A 19,958-nucleotide genomic window follows, 5' to 3' on the forward strand; every position below is an offset into this window, starting at 1 on the left:
GAACATCTGGACAATCTGTGTATAAGTGGTACCGCAAGTGGTCTGAGAGGTGGTTCAGTAGATAAAGCATCAGATTCTCAACGATGAGGTCCTGAGTTCAATCTCTGGCAGCACATGTACCAGAGTGATGTCTGGTTCTTTCTCTCTCTCATATCTTGCTCATGAATAAATAAATACATTATTTTTAAAAAGTGGCACCCCAATAAGAGGTTTCTGCAGAACTTTCCTGGGGCCCTTTACACCCCCACTTTTTCTTTACAATTTCCTTCCAAAAGAGACCCCTCAGCCCTCAAACCTGCAATGACAGCATCCTACCTGGGGGCCTCTGCCCTCTGGTGGAGACCCATAAGATCATCTTGACAAGATGAGGTCAGCTCAGGCCTAGAATCCATCCGAATCACTTGATGGGCCTGTGACAATAACGTGGGATACACCTACCCTCTCCCCCTTAGATCCCCCACTTTCTATTCCTATTCCTGCTCCTTTCTCACCCTCTCCATACTCCCTCCACACCCGTCTGCAGCTGTGCAGGGAGCGTGCGTGGACTGAGCACAAGCTTCCACTGAGCAGGCGCGTCAGGCCTTTGGGACCGGGTAGCAACAAGGTCACGCGGAGTCCTGCGGACCAATCAGAGGGTCAGAGGAGGAGCTTCCCGGTGTGTGGGCGGGGCCTTCGGGGCCAGGGGCGACTTCCGGCAATAACGTCAGGTGGGGACGCTCTGCCGGTGGTATCTCGGCCCCGCACCAGGTAGGCTGCGGGCCGGGGGCGGGGGGTCTCACCGATGCCCCTCCCCGAGAGTCCTTCAGCACCCCCGCCCCGCATCTTGTGGCGGCCTCTTGATGATTCCACCCTTCCCTCAGGCCCCGAGCCAGGGCTGCCCTTCTCCTGCCTCCGCCGGGAGCCCTGCGGCGACTCCCACCTGCTCCCCCGCCCCCGCCGGCTCCCTTCTCCCCCCATTTCTCAGCTCCATTTCTTTCTAGCTTCCCTGCTTCACTCCTTTCCTGCCCGCAGACCCTTCGAGTCCGCACCCTCCTTCATTGTCTTCCTGCCTCCTTACCTGTCTTCCTCCCTCCCCGTCGCCCTAGCTGTCACCTCCTTGTAACCTGCCTCATTCTCTTCTGACAGCCCTTCCCCTCCCCGCTTCAACTCATCCTGAAACTCAAGCTTAGAGACCCCTCCTCCCCACCTCTCTCCCCCCCACCCTCCCTCTCTCTCAAAATCCACACTGTTCAACCCAGCCCAAGAATAGTTTCTCCTGCTCTTTCTATTATTATTTTTTATTGATTGATTGGATAGAGACCGTCAGAAATCGAGAGGGAAGGGAGGGATAGAGAGGATGAGAGACCTGCGGCACTGCTTCACCACTTGTGAAGCTTTCCCCCTGCAGATGGGGACTGGGGGGCTCGAACCCCGGCTCTTGTGCATTGTAACATGTGCCCTCAACCAGGTGCGCCACCACTCGGCCCCCTCTCCTGCTCTTTCTTGATCACTCCTCGTTTTCAGGTAGTACACCCATCTCCATCAAGTACCAGATCCTGCCAACACTAAATCCCACTTCTGACACCCCTCTCTCTCAGTTCTCCTTCTCTTGATGTTTGTTCTTTCTGGAGCAGATTCTTCGACCCTTAGAAATATGTCCTATTTATGTTTGACCTGAGACTATTTGGAAATATTGTAAGAAAAATATATATAAAACTGAGATGTTTAGCAAGTTGAGGGTAAGATATTATATCTTAGCAAAGAAAATGCAAATGATGTTCTCAAAACTTGTAATGAAAAATACAGGGGAGACAAAATTCCTCTGTCAACCTTCTCTGAATGTGGAAAGGCCTGTTCTTTTCTTTTTTTAAAAAAAAATATATTAAAAAAATATCTGTTTATTCATTAATGAGAAAGGAGGAGAGAGAGAGAAAGAACCATATTATCACTCTGGTACATGTGATGCCAGGGATTGAACACTGGACCTCATGCTTGAGAGTTCAATTCTTTATCTACTTCACTACCTCCCAGATCACGGCCTGTTATTTTCATTGTAACTCATTTGTTTATAATATTTCTTTTTCTAGCTTTTGAAACTTTTATTGTTTTGAAGCACACCTTCATTGCTGCTAAGTACAGGTTACTCCATTTCCTTTTCACCTAAGTTGAAAACAAATGGCAGCATACACATAGCCTTTTAAAAATGTGTCAGTTTTGCTTCCTGTCAAGTCTGCTTTACTGTGTTTATATTTACATTATGATGAGTATAGATAATATCTTCTGGTCTGTGTATTATTAGGTATAATATTTTCTGCAGCTGACTTAGTGGTTAGAGCGTACAACCTAACATATGTGTCACCCTGGGCACTGTGAACAGTACCAAGGACACTCCATGGAAGATACAGTGCTTTGGTGTAGGCCCCCTCCCCCACATTTCTCAGAAATGGTGGGCCAGGGGGCAGGAAGTGGTGCACTTGGAAGAGTACACACATCACTATGTGCAGGGAATGGGTTAAAGCTCTGGGTCCACCTGCAGAGTTGATGCTTCATGAGCAGTAAATCAGTGCTGCAAGTCTCTGTCTCCCTCTTATCCTTCATCTCTCTCTCTCTCTCTCTCTCTCCCCTGTTCTTCCCTCTCAAGTTCTCTCTCTATCCAAAAAAAAGAAAGAGAAAGAAAGAGAGAAATGGTCACTGGGAGCAGTGGATTCATCATGCAGGCACAGAGCCCCAGCGATAGCCTTGGTGGCAATAGAAACAAATAAACTTGGACCAGACAGGGTGCTTAGAAGTGTTATGCATTTAAGAGTTTCTCTTACAACTATCAAAACTCTTTGGATAATTCATTTTGGCTTTAACAATGTGAGAAATTTAGTTTGGCCTAAATGTTTCAGCTGGTAAGTGCTTGTATTTCTCTGGGTTGGAAGGAATGAAGTACAGTTAAAAAGATGATGCAAATTTTAAAAAGTTCATTTCCAAGTAGTTACATTTTCAATACAAAGGAAAAGGCATCCCTGGACACATGTATACTCCACAAACACTGTACATTATCCTCTTTGGATCAAAATGAAGTTTTATTTTCATAGGAAAGTTATTATGTTCATGACCTAAAGCACAGACTCTAAAATACAGATATTGTAAACAAGTCAATGGAAAAAGCAGAGCAAGGAAAAAAAAAAAAAAGCTTCAATTACAAAGGCCTAGGTCTCAATTTTTCAAAAATTAGAGGCATTTAACTTTGCAAATCAAAAATAAAGCTACTAAACTTTTGGGATATATATCATTTACACAGAAATCCATTTCTCATTGGAAACACCAAGTTGGATCTTAGTTAATTGTATGGAGATTGCTTCTGTATGAATATGTATATTAAGTGGTGAGTGGACCTATTGTCTAGATAAACAAGTATACTTAAGTTTTTAAAAACTGTTTGTTAATTTAGGACAAATATGCATGGGCAGTCCTCTAGATTTAGGATCTAATACCCAGGTAGTTGTCTTTTCTGCCATTCAATCAGATTCAGGTAAATTGTACTTAAAACAGTACTGATTGTATTACTACTACAGCTAAAAAAAATTATTTTTTATTATGTAGAGGAAAAAGTCTAAATACCCTTAATATTCAACATTTTTATTCATCTGGTTTCTCATCACCTTCCCATTAGAATTCTTCATTTCTTGGCCAAGTGGTGGTGTATACATTACAGTGCACAAGGGCCCAGGTTCAAGCCCCTGATCCTCACCTACCAGGGGAAGCTTCACAAGTGATGAAGCAAGGCTGCAGGTAGCTCTCTATCTCTTCCCTTTTCTATCTCCCCCTTCTCAATTTCTGTCTCTAGCCAACAATAAATAAAGAACCATTTTTAAAAAGACTAAATGAAAAAAATATTTCCCCATTTCAGCCAGCCTGTTCTTCTTCTTCTAGCGTTTGCCCTTCTTCCGTAGCCAGCCTGTAATCATCAGTATTAGATATATTGTGTGGATTCCTAGTTTTGTATTTTCTCACTCACCAACGCTGTGATTGGTGTTTTTTTCTTGGCTTAAGATCTAACCAAACTTTAAAGTCAGGCTGAAATACAATTTCTTTTCAGTGGTTTGCCAGATGATTTGCTTTTTACTCTGAGTCTTTTTAAATTACCTATACCACTCATTCATTGCTCACATGGCCTGATTGCATGTATTATGTTTTTGTATTATTATACCATTTGTGGACTCATGTGTGTTTTGCTTTTTTTCAGTTTATTGTCTAACTAGTATACTTACAGGGAAGGGACAGCACAACACAATAGCATATTTAGTCTGGGACTAAATGTCTGTCACTGACATAATCTTGTAGCTGGTCTATTATAAGCATGTTCTATGTGGTTTCCAGTTGATTAAAAAATTTTTTTAATTTGTTATTGGATAGAAACTGAGAAATTGAAAGGGGAGGAGATATAGAGGGAGAGAGACAAAGAGACACCTGCAGCCCTGCTTCACGACTTGTGAAGCTTTCCCTCTGCAGATGGGGACCAGGGGCTTGAACCTGGGTCCTTGTGCACTGTAATGTATGTGCTTAACCAGGTGCACTACTGCCTGGCCCCTCCAGTTGATTTTTAACATAGAACTCTGAATCTAGCTTCAATATATCATTGAGAGATATTTGGCAACTGGCAGAATAGCCCTAAGAGACATTTTTCTCTTAGATGTGTTTTATGAGCCAAAAGTCACCATCCAAACATTATTTTCTACATCACTGCATCTTCTTTTGTAGGAATGCTCTCTGCTTTATATCTGAAGCTTTATGAAAATCAGTAACTCAGAAGTGTACTGTTGGGGATAGTCTCAGATAAGTTTGGATTCACTGGGCCATAGGTGGGGGCTTTTGGATTTTATGGTGATCGGTAGTTTTGAAGCAAGTCTGTGAGATGAGTTGTATCCCATAGTGTTGAGATTTCAGAAATGATTCCAAAGAACCTTCTAAAGTAAGAATTTAACCAATATGTGACTTTTAAAAAGATGTGTTCTGATTATAAATTAACTCAGCATGGGTTTTAGCTCCTCTTAGTACTAGTGAAGGCTACTTCATCATATATTTCATGTACCAGGTCAGCACAAATGCCTACTTAGTAGTCAGTCTTTGTTATTATAAGTATAGATGGAAGATGATTAAAAAACTCCACATCTAAAAAATACCTCAAGGCTACTTTGAATATGAAATTAATCTATCACATTACTTGAGCTATTTTTGGTTGCACCATAAGCCATCTTTATGTAGCAAAATTCAGTGCATACATTTCAATTATTATTATGCTGACTTCTTTATAATATCTCTCCCTCTGTCAATCATTTCTTCCTTAACATGCATTCTTCTTGTCTTCCAACTCTTCCCTAATGTCTACCCCTCGTCTTGCTGTTCATTTTCTTTCTCACTCATCTTCATCTACTTGTCTTCTAACTGCCAATGTTCCTTTTACTTACCTTATTCTTCAGCCTTAACTCTCTCTCTTCTGAGCCACAGATCTCTTATTTTAACTAATTCATTATTACATTCAAGGTTTTGTGAGCTCGCGTTGTATGCCTTACACTGTTCTAGGTACAGAGTTGAGCAAGCACTTTCATTCCCTTAGAGGAAGACTGTAAACATGCAAATACTTTGAGACAACATTTATTACTATGAAGGCACTAGGTATTGCGGAGAGGCAGATGGGATGGGAGTGGGTGAGAAGCATCGGAGGGATTAGATGTTTTTAGACGTAGAGACCAGGGAAACGTTTGACTCAGCAACGTGCACATCTCAGGCAGTTCTAAGCCTTCACTGTGCATGAGAATCACTGGATGGGCCTTGAGATTTTTACAAGTATCCATCCCTCACAGTAGTCATGTGGTGCATGTGCGTGTATGTCTGTGTTTATTGATATGACAGAGAAATTGAGAGGAAAGGGGGAGGTAGTAAGGGGAAGAAAACACAGCCTCACTGCACCACTTGTGAAACTTCACCCCTGCAGTTTTGGACTAGGATTTGACCCCACGTCCTTGCACAGTGTAATGTCAGCACTCAACCAGGTATGTCACGGCCCAGCCCGGCCCCATAAGTATTCATGTTTAATTCGGTTTGGCTGGCGCTATACACTTGGCTTGTTGGAACACTTCCTGGCTATTCTGTTAATGGGAACCTCCCAAAAGATAACGAATTCCAGGTAATAGGAGGGATGTTACATGAGGTGTCTTCTCACTGAATTGTAGACTTTGTAAAAGAAAGGCAGTAATGTCTGTTTAATCATTTTAAAGTGATAATTGTTATGCCTGGAGTTTAGTGTAGCCTAGAGTCTAGTACACCACAAGTGTAACACACCTTGGAGGCATAGCCATAACTGAAATCAACAGCTCTTTCACACACACCCCCAAAAAGCCATTATCCTTTCTTTATTCATAACTCAAAAGCCAGATTACAATGAGTCAATCTGGCATTGTTCTTATGCCACAGGCCTTTCATTAAGTGTACTCAGAATAAGTGAGACACCAGCCCTTTGCTATCTAGCTCTACCTCCTAATTTTTTTTAGAATCTCTGTTTTTGTGTCTGTTGTTAGTAACCTACAGTCATGATTTCTCTTCTTCATGTGTCCCCTGCACCATCCTTTTTCTCTATTGTGTAGCTCTAAGTTCTGTGTAAAGCTCAAATCTAATCACTCCTCTGCTAAAGTCCCTTATGACTTGCCCTTGCCCTTAGAGTAAAGTCCAAGTCCTTTGACATTATCTCTCCCTTATTACTCCCACCCCAGGTAATTGGATGCCATAATCTTGTATTTATTTTAAATTGAGGTAAGATTTTTACATACATACATATTTTAGGAGTGCAGCTTTCATACCTCTTCAAAATGATTTGCCACACCACACCCACTACCAGACAGCCAGTCTTTCTCCTTACTATCCATCTGACCCCTCCACCCTTACCTGTGATGTCTTTATTATTATTTCTCACCACTCCTCACTCCCCCTTATATTGTAAGCTTCAACCAAGTTGGACTACATGAAATTGCTGAAGATGAATATGTTGCTTCTGGCTTCTGGCACAGTTTCCTGTTTTGAGTGCTGCTTTCTGTTCAGTCTCAACTTCTGACTTCTCCTTGTTCTTCACGGATGAGCTGAGATGTCACCTCTGACAAGTCTCATGAAAAACCCACATTGGGTTAATACATCCACCAGCATGTGTCCTGTCTTACTGTTTTTGTTTAACTAAAACACAATATTATACCTTCACTGTTTTCTCACCAACATGCAGCCAGCATTTAGCTCACAGGAGATATTTATTCATTCACTTATTTATGTATTTGTAAGTAGAACTTTTGTTCTTTAAAAGCAGTGAATGAAGGGCCAGAAAGATAACTCACCTAGGAAGGCACCTGCCTTGCTAGGAGTGTGACTCAGGTTGGAGCCTAGCCCCCACTATACAGGGAGAAACTTTAGTGTAGTGGTGTCTTTCTTTCTTTCTCTGAATGTCTGTCTCTATTTGAGAATGTTGACCTGGAGACAAAAATAAATAAAGAAGATTAGTAAATCAAAAGAAATGTCTGTTACTTATACATTTTTAACATGCATTAACTTTTTTTTTTTTAATATAGGTTAACTATGCCATTTTTGGGTCAGGACTGGAGATCTCCTGGATGGAGTTGGATTAAAACAGAAGATGGCTGGAAAAGGTGTGAGTCCTGGAATCAGGAGCTCGAGAGTGAGAATGACCAGCAGCACCAAATCAGTCACAGCATGTGAGTTCCATCCTGCTCAACATATATAGCTTTGTTTTCAGGTCAATACAAAGCTCCAAACCGTGTCATTTGACTAAGAACTGCCGACACAACACTGGTATGAAGAAACTAGTTATTTACCTGAAGATTGAGCTTAGCAGATTTCCTGAAACCCACCTGTAATTCAGCTTCCTTTCTACTAAAGGCATACAACCCGTATGGTGACCTGACAGCTTGGATAATTACTAACCCATATAACAACCGAGGAAGTGGAGAAATTAAGAGGTATAGTGCTGATGGCCTCTGTCAGAAAGCCACAGACAGAAACAGGTTTTCCTTGTCAAAAGCCCAGTCTGGTCTAGTGATTTCACTACAGGGTGGAAGGACACTGCTGTGTTGCTCTGCCATTCTGAGGAGCAGCCTCATGTGTGAGGGTCCAGCTGCCATGATGCCTAAGTCATCTGCTTTCTGGTCTAATCTGAGGAGCAGGAAGCAGAAAGTCACAACCCTGACATCACGATGGCTAGAGCAGTAGCTTACGGGGTGGTTGGGAGTAGTGGTCCTCTTGTGTTCAGGTAAGAGACTACACAGACACAGAAGCAAGACAACTAGCAGTATCTACCACAGCGGTATTTGAGAAACAGGAAGTCTTCAAAGTGTCAGTAATCTTACTAGGTATTTTTGACATCTGCAGGGCTATCAACTGTGTATTTTTAACCAACAGATAAATATATGAATAGTAGAGACAGTATTTATTGAACCTGTATGTGGCATTTCTCTGCAACCATTATGAATTTTATTTAATATTGATGGTTGTAAAATTTGTATAAGATTAATAATTTCATCTGCTTGTTAGTACTTTTAAAAAATTATTTATTTTTAGATAGAGACAGACATTGAGAGGGGAGGGGGAGATTAAGAAGGAGAGAGAGAGACACCTGCAGACCAGTTTCATCACTTGTGAAGCTTCCCCTGCCCCACAGGTGGGGACCAGGGGCTTGAACCTGAGTCCTTGCACACTGTAATGTGTGCGCTCAACCAGATGTGCCACTGCCCCCTCCCTGCCCCCCTTTTTTTGCCTCCAGTCGCTCTGGCTCAGTGCCTGCACTATGAATCCACTGCTTCTGGTGCCTTTTTTTTTTTTAATTGGATAGGATAGATTGAAATTGAGAGGGGAGGTAGATAGAGAGGGGAAGAGAAATATAGACACCTGCAGAACTGCTTCAGAGCTTGTGAAGTGACCCTCCTGCAGGTGGGGAGTTGGGGCCTCAAACAGGGATCCTTACACTGGCCCTTGCGCTTTATACTATGTGCACTTAACTCGGTGTGCCTCCTCCTGCCCCCCTGCCCCCCGCTTGTTAGTATTAGATACATAACAGATATTGGTAGGTAATTGGTATTAAGAATGTTAAGGTTTGGGTGCTGGGCAGTAGCACACCTGATTGAGTGCACATGTTAGCATGTGCAAGGACCTGGGCTCCTCTCTCTGCTCCCTACTTGCAGGAAGCTTCATGAGTGGTGAAGTAGGTTGGCAGTCCTCTCTCTTTTTCTCCGTCTCTATCTCCCTCTCCCCTCTCAATTTTTCCCCATCTTATCAAAGAAGAAAAAAAAAAAAAAGGAAAAAATGGCCACTGGGAGTGATGGATCTATTGTGCAGACATCGCCAAGCCCTAGTGATAACCCTAGTGCAATTTAATTTTTTTTTAAGTGAGTTAAAAATTTTTTTGTTTGTTTTGTTATCAGGGTTATCACTGGTACTTGGTGCCTTCACAATGACTCCACTGCTTTTCTGAGAGACATAGGTGGGGGTGGCAGGGACCCATGGCATTGCTTCACTGCTTGTAAAGCTTCCACCCTACAGGTGGGAGCTGGGGGCTTGAACTTGGCTCTAGTAAATTTGCCATTATCTGACCCAGAAGGTTAATATTATTATTGTTGCTATTATTATTATTTGGTCATCAGTGGGACTTCACTGCTCCAGGTCACCTTTTTCAGAAAGAAAGAAAAAGACCACAGCACCAAAGCTTCCTTCACTGTGTGAGGCTGATCTTACACTTACATCAAACCCATGATAAAGCAGGTACACAGAGCAGTCTTTCAGGTCCTTATCTCACGTTTTTTAAAATAGCAAATCGCTTAAATTTAAGGTGATTGAATATATATGGGTATGCTAGCAGCTTACACTTAACTCCCAGTATCCACAATTAAGTGTGGGATCTCTGGTATCACTGTTTTAGAACAGTTAAGTAATTAACAAAGTGCCAGTGCATGAGATAGTGTTCTTGCTACTTCTCTAGAGTAAGGATTTTGCAAGAGCAGTTCACTTCTCTGAGCTGACTTTTTCAGATAGACCAGAGAGATGGGAATATACTGAAGCTTCCCTCAGTATGGTGGAAGCTGGGCTTGAACCTGGCTCACATACATAACAAAGCAGGCACCCTCCTAGATGAGCTGTCTTGCTGGTCCACTTTTTTTTTTTTTTTTTAGCTCATATAGTATCTATTCCTATCCTAAGCAAATGTTAAAAGTATCAGAATTAATTTTTGTTGTGTATACAAAGAACCAAAGACCACAATCAAGGTGTATTTTCTTATTAAATATCTTTCTTTATCCCTCATCATCTCCCCCTGTCACTTCTCACTTGTTATCCCCATTAAAACCTATTTAAAAATCCTCTCAAGAGCTGAGGAAACAGCATAATGGTTATACAAAAAGACTTTCATGCCTGAGTGTCCAAGATCTTATGTTTAATCCCCCCACCGCCAGAAACCAGAGCTGAGCAGTGCTCTGATCTCTCTCTCTCACCACTCTTTCTTCCTGTAATATATATATATATATATATTTCAAATAGTATTTCTCACAGAAGCATTTCTATATAGAATGAAAAGGTTCAAATGTCCTTATGAAAGTCTTTGTTAAGTTATCTAACTATAGCCTCTTCCATGTTGAATGGAGTGAGGGAGGATTACTCAACACTTACTCTACCCATCCTGTTGCTTCCAATCTAGCACCCTCCCTTTCCCACACCACCTCTTTTCCTTGTCTTTTCTTTCTTTCACCACTTCCTACACAAATGCATTTCCAAACCTGTGGAGAGAAACCACGAGTGACCCAAACCATAGCGAGTGTTGCTTTTTTTTCTCTGGGTGAAATGGCAGTCTTAACTTATAACTTAAATTTCGCTAAAGAAAATAAAGCTCTGTGAACCTTTTAAAATCACTATATGATGGATGCCACCAGATGGCTTAGCTGGCAGAGAGCGTGCATTGCCACGTACAGAGACCCATGCTCAGGCCCCTGACCACCCCCCGAGGCAGCCTTGTCAGTGGTGGAGTGGTGCTGCAGGTATCTTTCCTTCTTTCTCTGTCTCTCTGTCTCTCTCTCCCTCCCTCCCTCTCTCCCTCCCTCTGTCTCTTTCTTTCCATTATCCTTTATCAAAAAGGAACAAAATGACAGCCAAAAGCTGTGGTGGAATTTTATAGGCAGTAAGCCCAGTGATAACCCTGGTAGCAAATTAATAATGATGATGATGATGATGATGATATCACTGTATGAATGTCTTTATCTTCTTCCAAATTGCTTTAAGAGAGAACACTTTCAATGTAGGGTGAACTTTTTAAAATTAGGAAAATTATTGTAGAAAAAAATCATTTAAGTAATCAAGATTCTGACTTTCTTTTTTGTAAGTAGGCAAGAAAATAGAAGACATTTAATTTAATCCCATGCTTTTTTTTTTTTTTTTTTTTCCATTTTAGGATTTAAGTTCAGAGAGAAAATGAGAAAGAGATGTAGTTCAAGGTTGATTTAGAAGCAGCCAACCAATTGATTCTTCTGAATTCTGATTAAGTTGGTCTTTGAATTCATATTATTTTTTTCCTTGTTTTCCTATTTTTTCAAGATTTTTTTTTGTAATTTTATTTATTTATCTTCCTTTTTGTTGCCCTTGTTGTCTTTTTATTGTTGTTGTAGTTGATGTCGTTGTCGTTGGATAGGACAGAGAGAAATGGAGAGAGGAGGGGAAGACAGAGAGGAGGAGAGAAAGACAGACACCTGCAGATCTGCTTCATCGCCTGTGAAGCGACTCCCCTGCAGGTGGGGAGCCGGGGGCTCGAACCGGGATTCTCATGCCGGCCCTTGCGCTTAGCGCCACCTGCGCTTAACCCGCTGTGCTACCGCCCGGCTCCCAATTTTTTCTAATAATTTTATTTATAAAAAGGAAACATTGACAAAAAACATAGGATAAGAGGGCTACAACTCCACACAGTTCCCACCACCAGAACTCCATATCCCATCCCCCCTCATAGCTTTCCTATTCTGTATCCCTATGAATTCATATTATTATGGTTAGTGATGGTGAAACAAATATTAGCCCTTATTTTGGATTCATAATTCTTCATTTAAAAGGTACCTAGACGGGGTCGGGCGGTAGCACAGTGGGTTAAGCACACATGATGCAAACTGCAAGGACCAGCAAGGATCGTGTTTCGAGCCCCGGCTCCCCACCTGCAGGGGAGTTGCTTTGCAGGCGGTGAAGCAGGTCTGTAGGTGTCTGTCTTTCTTTCCCCCTCTCTGTCTTCCCCTCTTCTCTCCACTTCTCTCTGTCCTATCTAACAAAATAACATCTATAACAACAATAAAAAACAACAAGGGCAACAAAGGGAAAATAAATAAATATAAAATAATAATAATAATAATAAAAGATACCTAGAATTGATTGGTGAACGAGATTGGTTTGGATAGTGTGTTTTGCTTTGCCATGTGTGGGACCCAGGTTCTAGCTTGGCCCCCACCACATGGAAGGAAGCTTAGGTGCTGTGGTCTCTTTCACTCTCTCTTTGCTTTTCCTGTCTCTTGTATCTTTAAAAAAAAAAAAGTATAGAATTTATAACTACAGATCTATCTTTAGAGGAGTTATCTTGCATCCCTCTAAAGAAGCTTGTTTAATAAAACAGAAGACAGACTGACTAACTGGGCTACAGAGAATAAGACTGGGACTCTAGAAAACTATTTGACCAGGTAAGGGACCACAGATACTTGCCATGACAATATTGGCAGAATCATTAAGGCAAGGAAGAGGAATTCATAGTGAACCCCGAGACTTTAGCTAGAGGAAAATGGTCTTAGGTAGGAATCTGATTTGATTTTACCTCCCTCAGTATTTTTTTCTTTTCTTTTTCTTGTTTTTTTAAATTTCTTTATTGAGGAATAAATGTTTTACATTTGACAGTAAATACAATAGTTTGTACATGCATAACATTTCCCAGTTTTCCATATAACAATACAACCCCCACTAGGTTGTCTGTCATCCTTTTTGGATTTGTATTCTCCCACCCACCCACCCCAGAGTCTTTTACTTTGGTGCAATACGCCAATTCCAGTTCAGGTTCTACTTGTGTTTTCTCTTCTGATCTTGTTTGTCAACTTTTGCCTCTCCCTCAGTATTGTCATTCAATGTTTGTATTCGGTGACAGAAATCAGAAATTGCATTGTGTTTGTAAAAAAGGAATTGAAGAGGACCATCTAACACTGTGCCTTTAAGCCTTAGCACTATTTCCCACTGATAGGTGCTGTGGAGAGTGCTTAGAATTGAACTCTGATAAAGGAGAATGCAGTCAAATACATCAGGCTTAGCTCTCCCTTCACAGAGAAGCTTCCAGGGTTTCATCCATTTACTAAATCTGCTTATCACTTTATTTTTATTTATATTTCATTAGGCACTCTGCTTTCTATTCACATTTGAATGTTTTAAGGTTTGCTTGGTTCTCAGTGGGATTAGCAGTGAGTATCATCATTCATCATACATTTGGGCACTTCAAAAATTATCTTCAGCTCTAGTAGTTCCCAAAATAGTTGACTTCTGTAAAAGGCATTTTAAAATTGTCACTCCCTGAAGAAAAAAGATAAAAGCAACTGCATTTTTTTAAATCTCTTAATAGAATGCTCAGATGGTCACAGTGAAGGATGGGAACCCATGAGCCTCTAGAATGAGGCACAGTACCTGGAAGAGAAGATGCCCTTGTACCCATGTATTCAGATAAACACACCTGTTGTCATGCTGATGTTTCCCCTCTGTGATCTTCAGGGTGTTGTTACAGACTTTGTAAAAATGTAGATGGTCTTCCATAATTTTTTCTTTAGTAACTGCAAAGAAAATGTAAGAAAGAGAAGTGAAAAGAGTTTATGTCATACCCATCCCAAAGTATTTCAGGCAGAATTTGCATTTTTTTTTTAATTTTGTGATTTCATTTGGATGACAAACACATGTCTTTATTTTATTTTATTTTATTTTTTGGAGGGATTAAGGGTTTATAGTCAACAGTAAAATACAGTAGCAGGTACATGCATAACATTTCTCTGTTTTCCACATAACAATACAACCCCTCTAGGTCCTCCTCTGCCATCATGTTCCAGGACCTGAACTCTCTTCTCACCTCAGAGTCTTTTACTTTGGTGCATCTTCAGTTCAAGTTCTGCTCAGTGTTTTCCCTTCTGATCCTGTTTTTTAACTTCTGTCTGTCAGTGAGATCATCCCATATTCATCCATTTGCTTCTGACTTATCTCACTTAACATGGTTTCTTCAAGCTTCATCCAAGATGGGGTGAAGAAGGTAGATTCACCCCATACTGGATGGACAAATATATGTCTTGATTTTGTTTTAACATTACCTTTCTCTCAGATTTTCATTTTTGTCACTTATAAACCACCACCACCACCACCACCACCAACAACAACAACAACAAAAGAAAAACCTCTATGGATCTGAGTATATAATGTAGAAAGCAAAAGTTCTTTTCTTATTCAGCTCTCTATTCTGCATAGGTGATCAAATGTGTAGTTGTTCTGTCTTATACATATGATCTAGTCTAACAGCTTTTTGGTAATTTCTTCTGGTCCTGAGAATTGCTTTGTATCTGTCTGTCAGAATATTCTATATCCGCTTGAAAGGAATATATATTCCAGTTCCCCTGGAAGGAATGTTTTGTGTATACCTGTTAACGTCTGTTTGGTCTAATGTACCATTAAGACTGATATTTCCTTATTGGTTTTCTTTTTTCCTACCAGAGCTTTATAGGGCCTCAAGTCTATGTGATCATGCTGTCCTTGTTCTTGTTTTTTTTTTTTTTTTCCTTCAAACAGTGGGTGAAAGGTAGAAAGGAGTAGAGATAAAATGAGATATCGCAGCACCTGCTGCCCACATGTGTGGTGCTTCTGTGTCGTGGCTAGGGGTTCAAACCTGGGTCCTTGGTAAAGTGCACTCTACCAGTGAGCCATCTCCCAGCACCCTCTTTACTGGTTTACTGTCTGTAAGATCTGTGATGTTAAAATCCACTACCATTATTGTGTCTTACATATTCTGGTGCTCATGTCTTCTTTTCTTTTCAGATTTTTTAATAACTAATTATTTATTATTATTTTTGTTATTACTATTATTACTTACTAGAGCATTGTTCAGCTCAGACTGGTGGTAGTATTGAACCTGGGACTTTGGAGCCTCAGACATGTGAATCTTTTTTACATAAATGTTATGTTATCTCCACCCCCTAAGGACCATATAAATTGTCACAAATGACAATATTTATTTTTTTTAAATTATATTTATTTATTTATTGAATAGAGAGAGCCAGGAATCAAGAGAGAAGAGGAGATAGAGACACCTGTAGCCGTGCTTCACTTGTGAAGCTTTCCTCCTACAAGTGGGGACCAGGGACTTGAACCCAGGACCTTGTGCACTGTAATGTGTGCCCTTAACCAGGTGCACCACTGCCTGGCCCCGTGACAAGATTTCTTTAAATTGAGTGATATTCCATGTGTATATGCACCACATCTACTTTATTCATTCATTGAGGGACATTTAGGTTGTTTCTAAGTCTGTTGTACATGGTGCTGCAGAGAACATAGGGGTATGGATGTTTTTGAATCAATGCTTTTTTTCCCTTTATTTAAATAAACAAATGAATTTGCTGGATCATATGGTGGTTCTGTTTTTAATTTTTTGAAGAACCCCTATATTTTCCTGAGAATGGATCCATTAACATTCTACCTGAGGATGCAAATGGATTTCCTTTTCCCAATGTCCTCACTTGCTATTTCTTATATTTTAGATAATGGTCATTAAGCAAGTGTGAAGTGATATCTTACTGTGGTTTTGGTTTGCAATTCTAAGTTGATTAATGACTTTAAGCACCTTTTCATTTTGTTGAGAGGTTTTTTTTTTTTTAATACAGAGAAAGGAAAAGAGAGACTGACCATAATGCTGACGCTTCCTTCAATGAGGCAGGAGCAAGGCAAAGCAGCAGACTGTCTGTGGGGGATATTTTGCCAGCCCTTTGTTGCGAATTTTTATCATAAATGGACGTTGAATCTTGCCAGATACTTTTTTCTGCATCTATGAAATGGTCATGATTTAAAAACAAAAGTTTTTTTAAAAACTAGAGACAGAGGCAGAGAGAGAGAGACCCCAAGACCACAGCACGTAAGCTTCCTATAATGCAGTGGGGGGCCAGACCCAAACTTGGTTCATACAGATGGCACAGACAGCACACTCTCCAAGTGGACGATTTTGCTGACAACCCCCAACACCACCCGCAAAGGTTTATTTTTATCGAAGAGAATGAGAGGGAATACCAGAACACAACTCAGCTCTGGCATATGGAGATTGAACCTTGAACCTCTGGGGACTGAGACATGCAGGTCTTGTGTTCTAACTCTGAGCTCTCTAGTTTTTCCAGTCATATGGTTTTTATTATTTCACAGGAAGGCTGGGCATATCAGTCAGTAGTCTATGGTGTGCCCTGGGGGTAGGGTTAGGGAGCTAGTTCTGAACTGTTTTCTCCATTTGAAACCACCCTTCCGTCCCCAGCACATGCCTAACCACCACCAGAACTAGGTGATTAAGAGGTCTCCCCTGAGTAACATCCTGCCAAACTGTCCCATGACAATATAGTGACCAGTGGAACCTAGCATTCAGAGGTACCCCCCGCTATCTCTCCCTAAGAACTGGATCCCAGCTATGTGTGTGAAGAACTCCCTGATCCCAGTAGGAGAGGCTGCCACTCCTGCCTCCTCTAGAGGGAAATACAGCCTCTCAGCTTCTTCTTTATTATTATTCTTTTAATTGCTACCAGGGTGATTGCTGGGGCTTAGTGTTGCAGGACAGATCCACTGCTCCCAGTGGCCATTTTTTCCTTTTGATTAAAACAAAGAGAAATTGAGAGGGTAGGAGGGGAAAGAGAAAGAAAGAGAGACCCCTGCAACACTGCCTTATTGCTCATGAAGCTCCCCCACTCACCTACCCACCCTCACAAGTGTGCCCCAGGGGCTTGATCCGGAGTCCTTGCATGTGGCAATATGTATATACTCTCTTGGCTATGTCACCTCCCAGCTCCCAGGCTATAGCTGTGAGAAGAAGCAAATAGGCCTCAGCTACAGAAACTTGAGCCTCTTTCCAGGACTTCTGCCCGTCCCTGGGCTGGCAGTTCACAGTATTCTGTGACCCCTGAGAGTAAGCCCACCTTGTATTCAGAGCCAGGTCAGGTACAGGTGGGCTTCGCAGCATGTTGCATTAGCTCCTATCCCCCAGGCAAGTGTGTCAGAGGCCTCTTCCCCAGAAAGTATGAGCAGCATCTCTTGGGCCCTGAGGAGAGTGCAACCCCTGGAGCTCTTTGTCCTTTCTCCATTCCCTGTCCCTTCCCCTCACCCCCCTCCCACCTTTGTTCTTTGTCTCCATGGCCAGAGCTGGTCTTCTCTGCTCTCATGAGCCATAGTTGTACAGATGAATACTTATTGTGTGCTCACTCCAGCCTTTCCACCTCTTCCTCTCAAGTTGTACTACTTTGAGCACATCCGGTAGTGGGTTCCTCATGGTGACACTGATCACAGTGTTTCCTGTGCCTGACAATAGCTGAAAATTGTTAGGGTGTTTGTCCTTTAAAGTCTCTGTCTAGGTGATAAATCTGTGACTTGAATTCCCTCTGAATATCTTAGATGTGTTACCTGGGCCTACTCCATCCCTGGCCTGTAACCCACCTACAGGACAGCTGTCCTGTGCTTTATCATTCTTAAACAAGGGGGAGGAGTTGTCAGAAGCTGTGTGAATAGCATGAGCTGGTGAGAGTGTCTCAGCCACGTGGGAGTCTGCCAACCTGATGAGACAGTGGAAGGGAGGGTGAGTGAGTGGGCAGCCTGGGTACACAGAGACTGAGGGGTCAGGTGGCAACTCTATGCCTGTCAGTTCCATAGTTCTCCTAGACTTGTAGTTGCTGCCCTTGGGCTTTCTGATGCAGCCCTTTGAGAGCTGCAGCTGGAACCTTTGCTGAATCTCATGGTGTGTGTGTGTGTGATTATACGTCTGTTACTGGGCACCTGTCCCACCGGAACCTGTGTCCTTTGCTGCCTCTGCCCAGGCACCTCTTACAAACACATCAGCTCCTCAGGTGTGTCCTGTGAGACACTTAGGAAAGAAGTATTGATCTTAACAACAGGTTTTACATCCTAAACAAACAAAAAACAAATTGGTTGTAGATTGGTAGCATTTAAGCATTACCAAGTAATTAAGACGGGCTAGGAGCTTACACTTCACCATGAGAAAGGACCCAGGTTCAAGTCATCCCATGGAGGCATCATGCAAGTGAGAAACTTCACAAATGGTGGAGGGTAGGTGCTCCGATGTCTCTCTCTTTCTCCTGTGTTTCTATCTAAGAATGAAAGGAAAAGTCAGGGAATGATATAAAACCTTGTCAGAAAAAAAAAAATGCAGTTTTTACTGTTGCCTAGATAACTTGGTGGCAAAAACAAGATAAATGCTTTCCTCACCATTCTGAATTCTAAAGCTCGGGTGTTGTCAGGATTGCACCATACAGAAGCTCTGACTGAGAATCTCCCAGCTCTGCTGCTTAGGTATGTTACAGTGACACTGAGCATCTCTGGGCTTAGGACTTCATCACTCCCTTGTCACTTGACCATCTTCCTACATCTGTCTGCTTGTCCTCTCCTCTTTATCACCTTCTTTATTTTAGTGGACTCAGGGCATTGTACATGTTTGACCTCATCACTCCAGGCCACTTTGTCATTCAGATAAAAAGGCAGAGAAAGGTGGACGCAGAGGCACCACAGCACCAACCTTCCTTTGGTGGCATAGCATCTCTCACCTGGTACCAGGATTCAAACTTGGGTTATATGCACAGCTATGCAGGCACCATACCCAGTGAGATGCCTCTCCACCCTGACCTCTCCTCTTTATATAAGGATCTCAGACACTGAGTCAGAGTCCCTCTGGCTAATCCAGATGATTTTATCTCAAGACCTGTCACATAATCACATCTGCAAAGACCCTACTTTCAAATGAAGCCATATTTGCAGCTACTGGAGATCAGGAATTAATTATCTTTGGGTAGGGGCCACTCTTCAACTCAGAGCAGGAATAAGTATCCTTGGTTTAGTACAGCTTTTGATGTTTTGATTAAAGTAAGTTGGATGGTATGAAAATTTCCCATGCATAATCCTAGATGTGATTTAAAAACAATGTAAATATACATTGTACTTAAGAAACTAAAGTTTTATGCTAACTTTGGGGGGATTATAAGAATACTTTCTGCTTGATCTGAGGTTTCTTCTATTAGGAGTCACTCTGATGAGTCATCTCATCCTCTGCTTGATGGGAAAAGAACTTGGCTGAAGGTGCAGGACAGTCCTGCATAGTGGTGGGTTTATTTGTAGCGAGGTTGTGCTGTCTTTCAAGGGAGAGCTAAGCTCTGATGTGAGGAGGTAAAGTGCCAGATGCTTAAATTGAGCTTACCTTACATATACATATGCCCCCCCCCCAATTCTTGCTCCTGTGTCTGTCCCCTCGTGGGGTGTGAGGGCTCGCTCCTTCCTTATTCCCAACACCACTCTCCTCCCCCCTAGACATCCTGCATCAGACATTCTGCCGTCTCTCTCTTCTGTTTGCGGTCATCTCCCCACGCCCCCCATGAAACTTACATCTTGACTTTTAAGTCCATCCATTTTGTTGGCAAACTACCATTCAACCTTCTCCTCAACTTTTCCCATCTTCCCACAGCCCCTCTCAGCACCCATTCAACCCCTGCCCTAACCTCTACCATCTGCTTTCTCTGGATTTGACTTCTCCAGGCCTCTTCTTCTTCTTCTAGCGTTTGCCCTTCTTCCGTAGCCAGTCAACAGCGTCAGGTTGAGCTGCTTGTTGCTGGCTTTGAAAGTGACTGGGATCCATGTGGATTCAGTCGGCTAGGAAGGATCGT

At 41.9% G+C, this 19,958-nt stretch overlaps 1 protein-coding gene across 2 annotated transcripts in view; it reads left to right on the top strand.

Annotated features, from left to right (window-relative positions):
* The first annotated feature begins 658 nt into the window (after window positions 1-658).
* The window catches only part of FBXO25 (F-box protein 25), a 42,229-nt gene continuing 22,929 nt past the window's right edge, over window positions 659-19,958 (top strand). For both annotated transcript variants that reach the window (XM_007531095.3, XM_007531101.3), the window contains exons 1-2: window positions 659-747; window positions 7,578-7,721. In XM_007531095.3, the coding sequence (XP_007531157.1) occupies window positions 7,585-7,721 (137 nt within the window). In that variant the 5' untranslated portion in view covers window positions 659-747; window positions 7,578-7,584. The remainder of the gene's footprint in view (window positions 748-7,577; window positions 7,722-19,958) is intronic.

The sequence above is a fragment of the Erinaceus europaeus genome, chromosome 2, assembly GCF_950295315.1.
Source record: "Erinaceus europaeus chromosome 2, mEriEur2.1, whole genome shotgun sequence".
NCBI lineage: Eukaryota > Metazoa > Chordata > Mammalia > Eulipotyphla > Erinaceidae > Erinaceus > Erinaceus europaeus.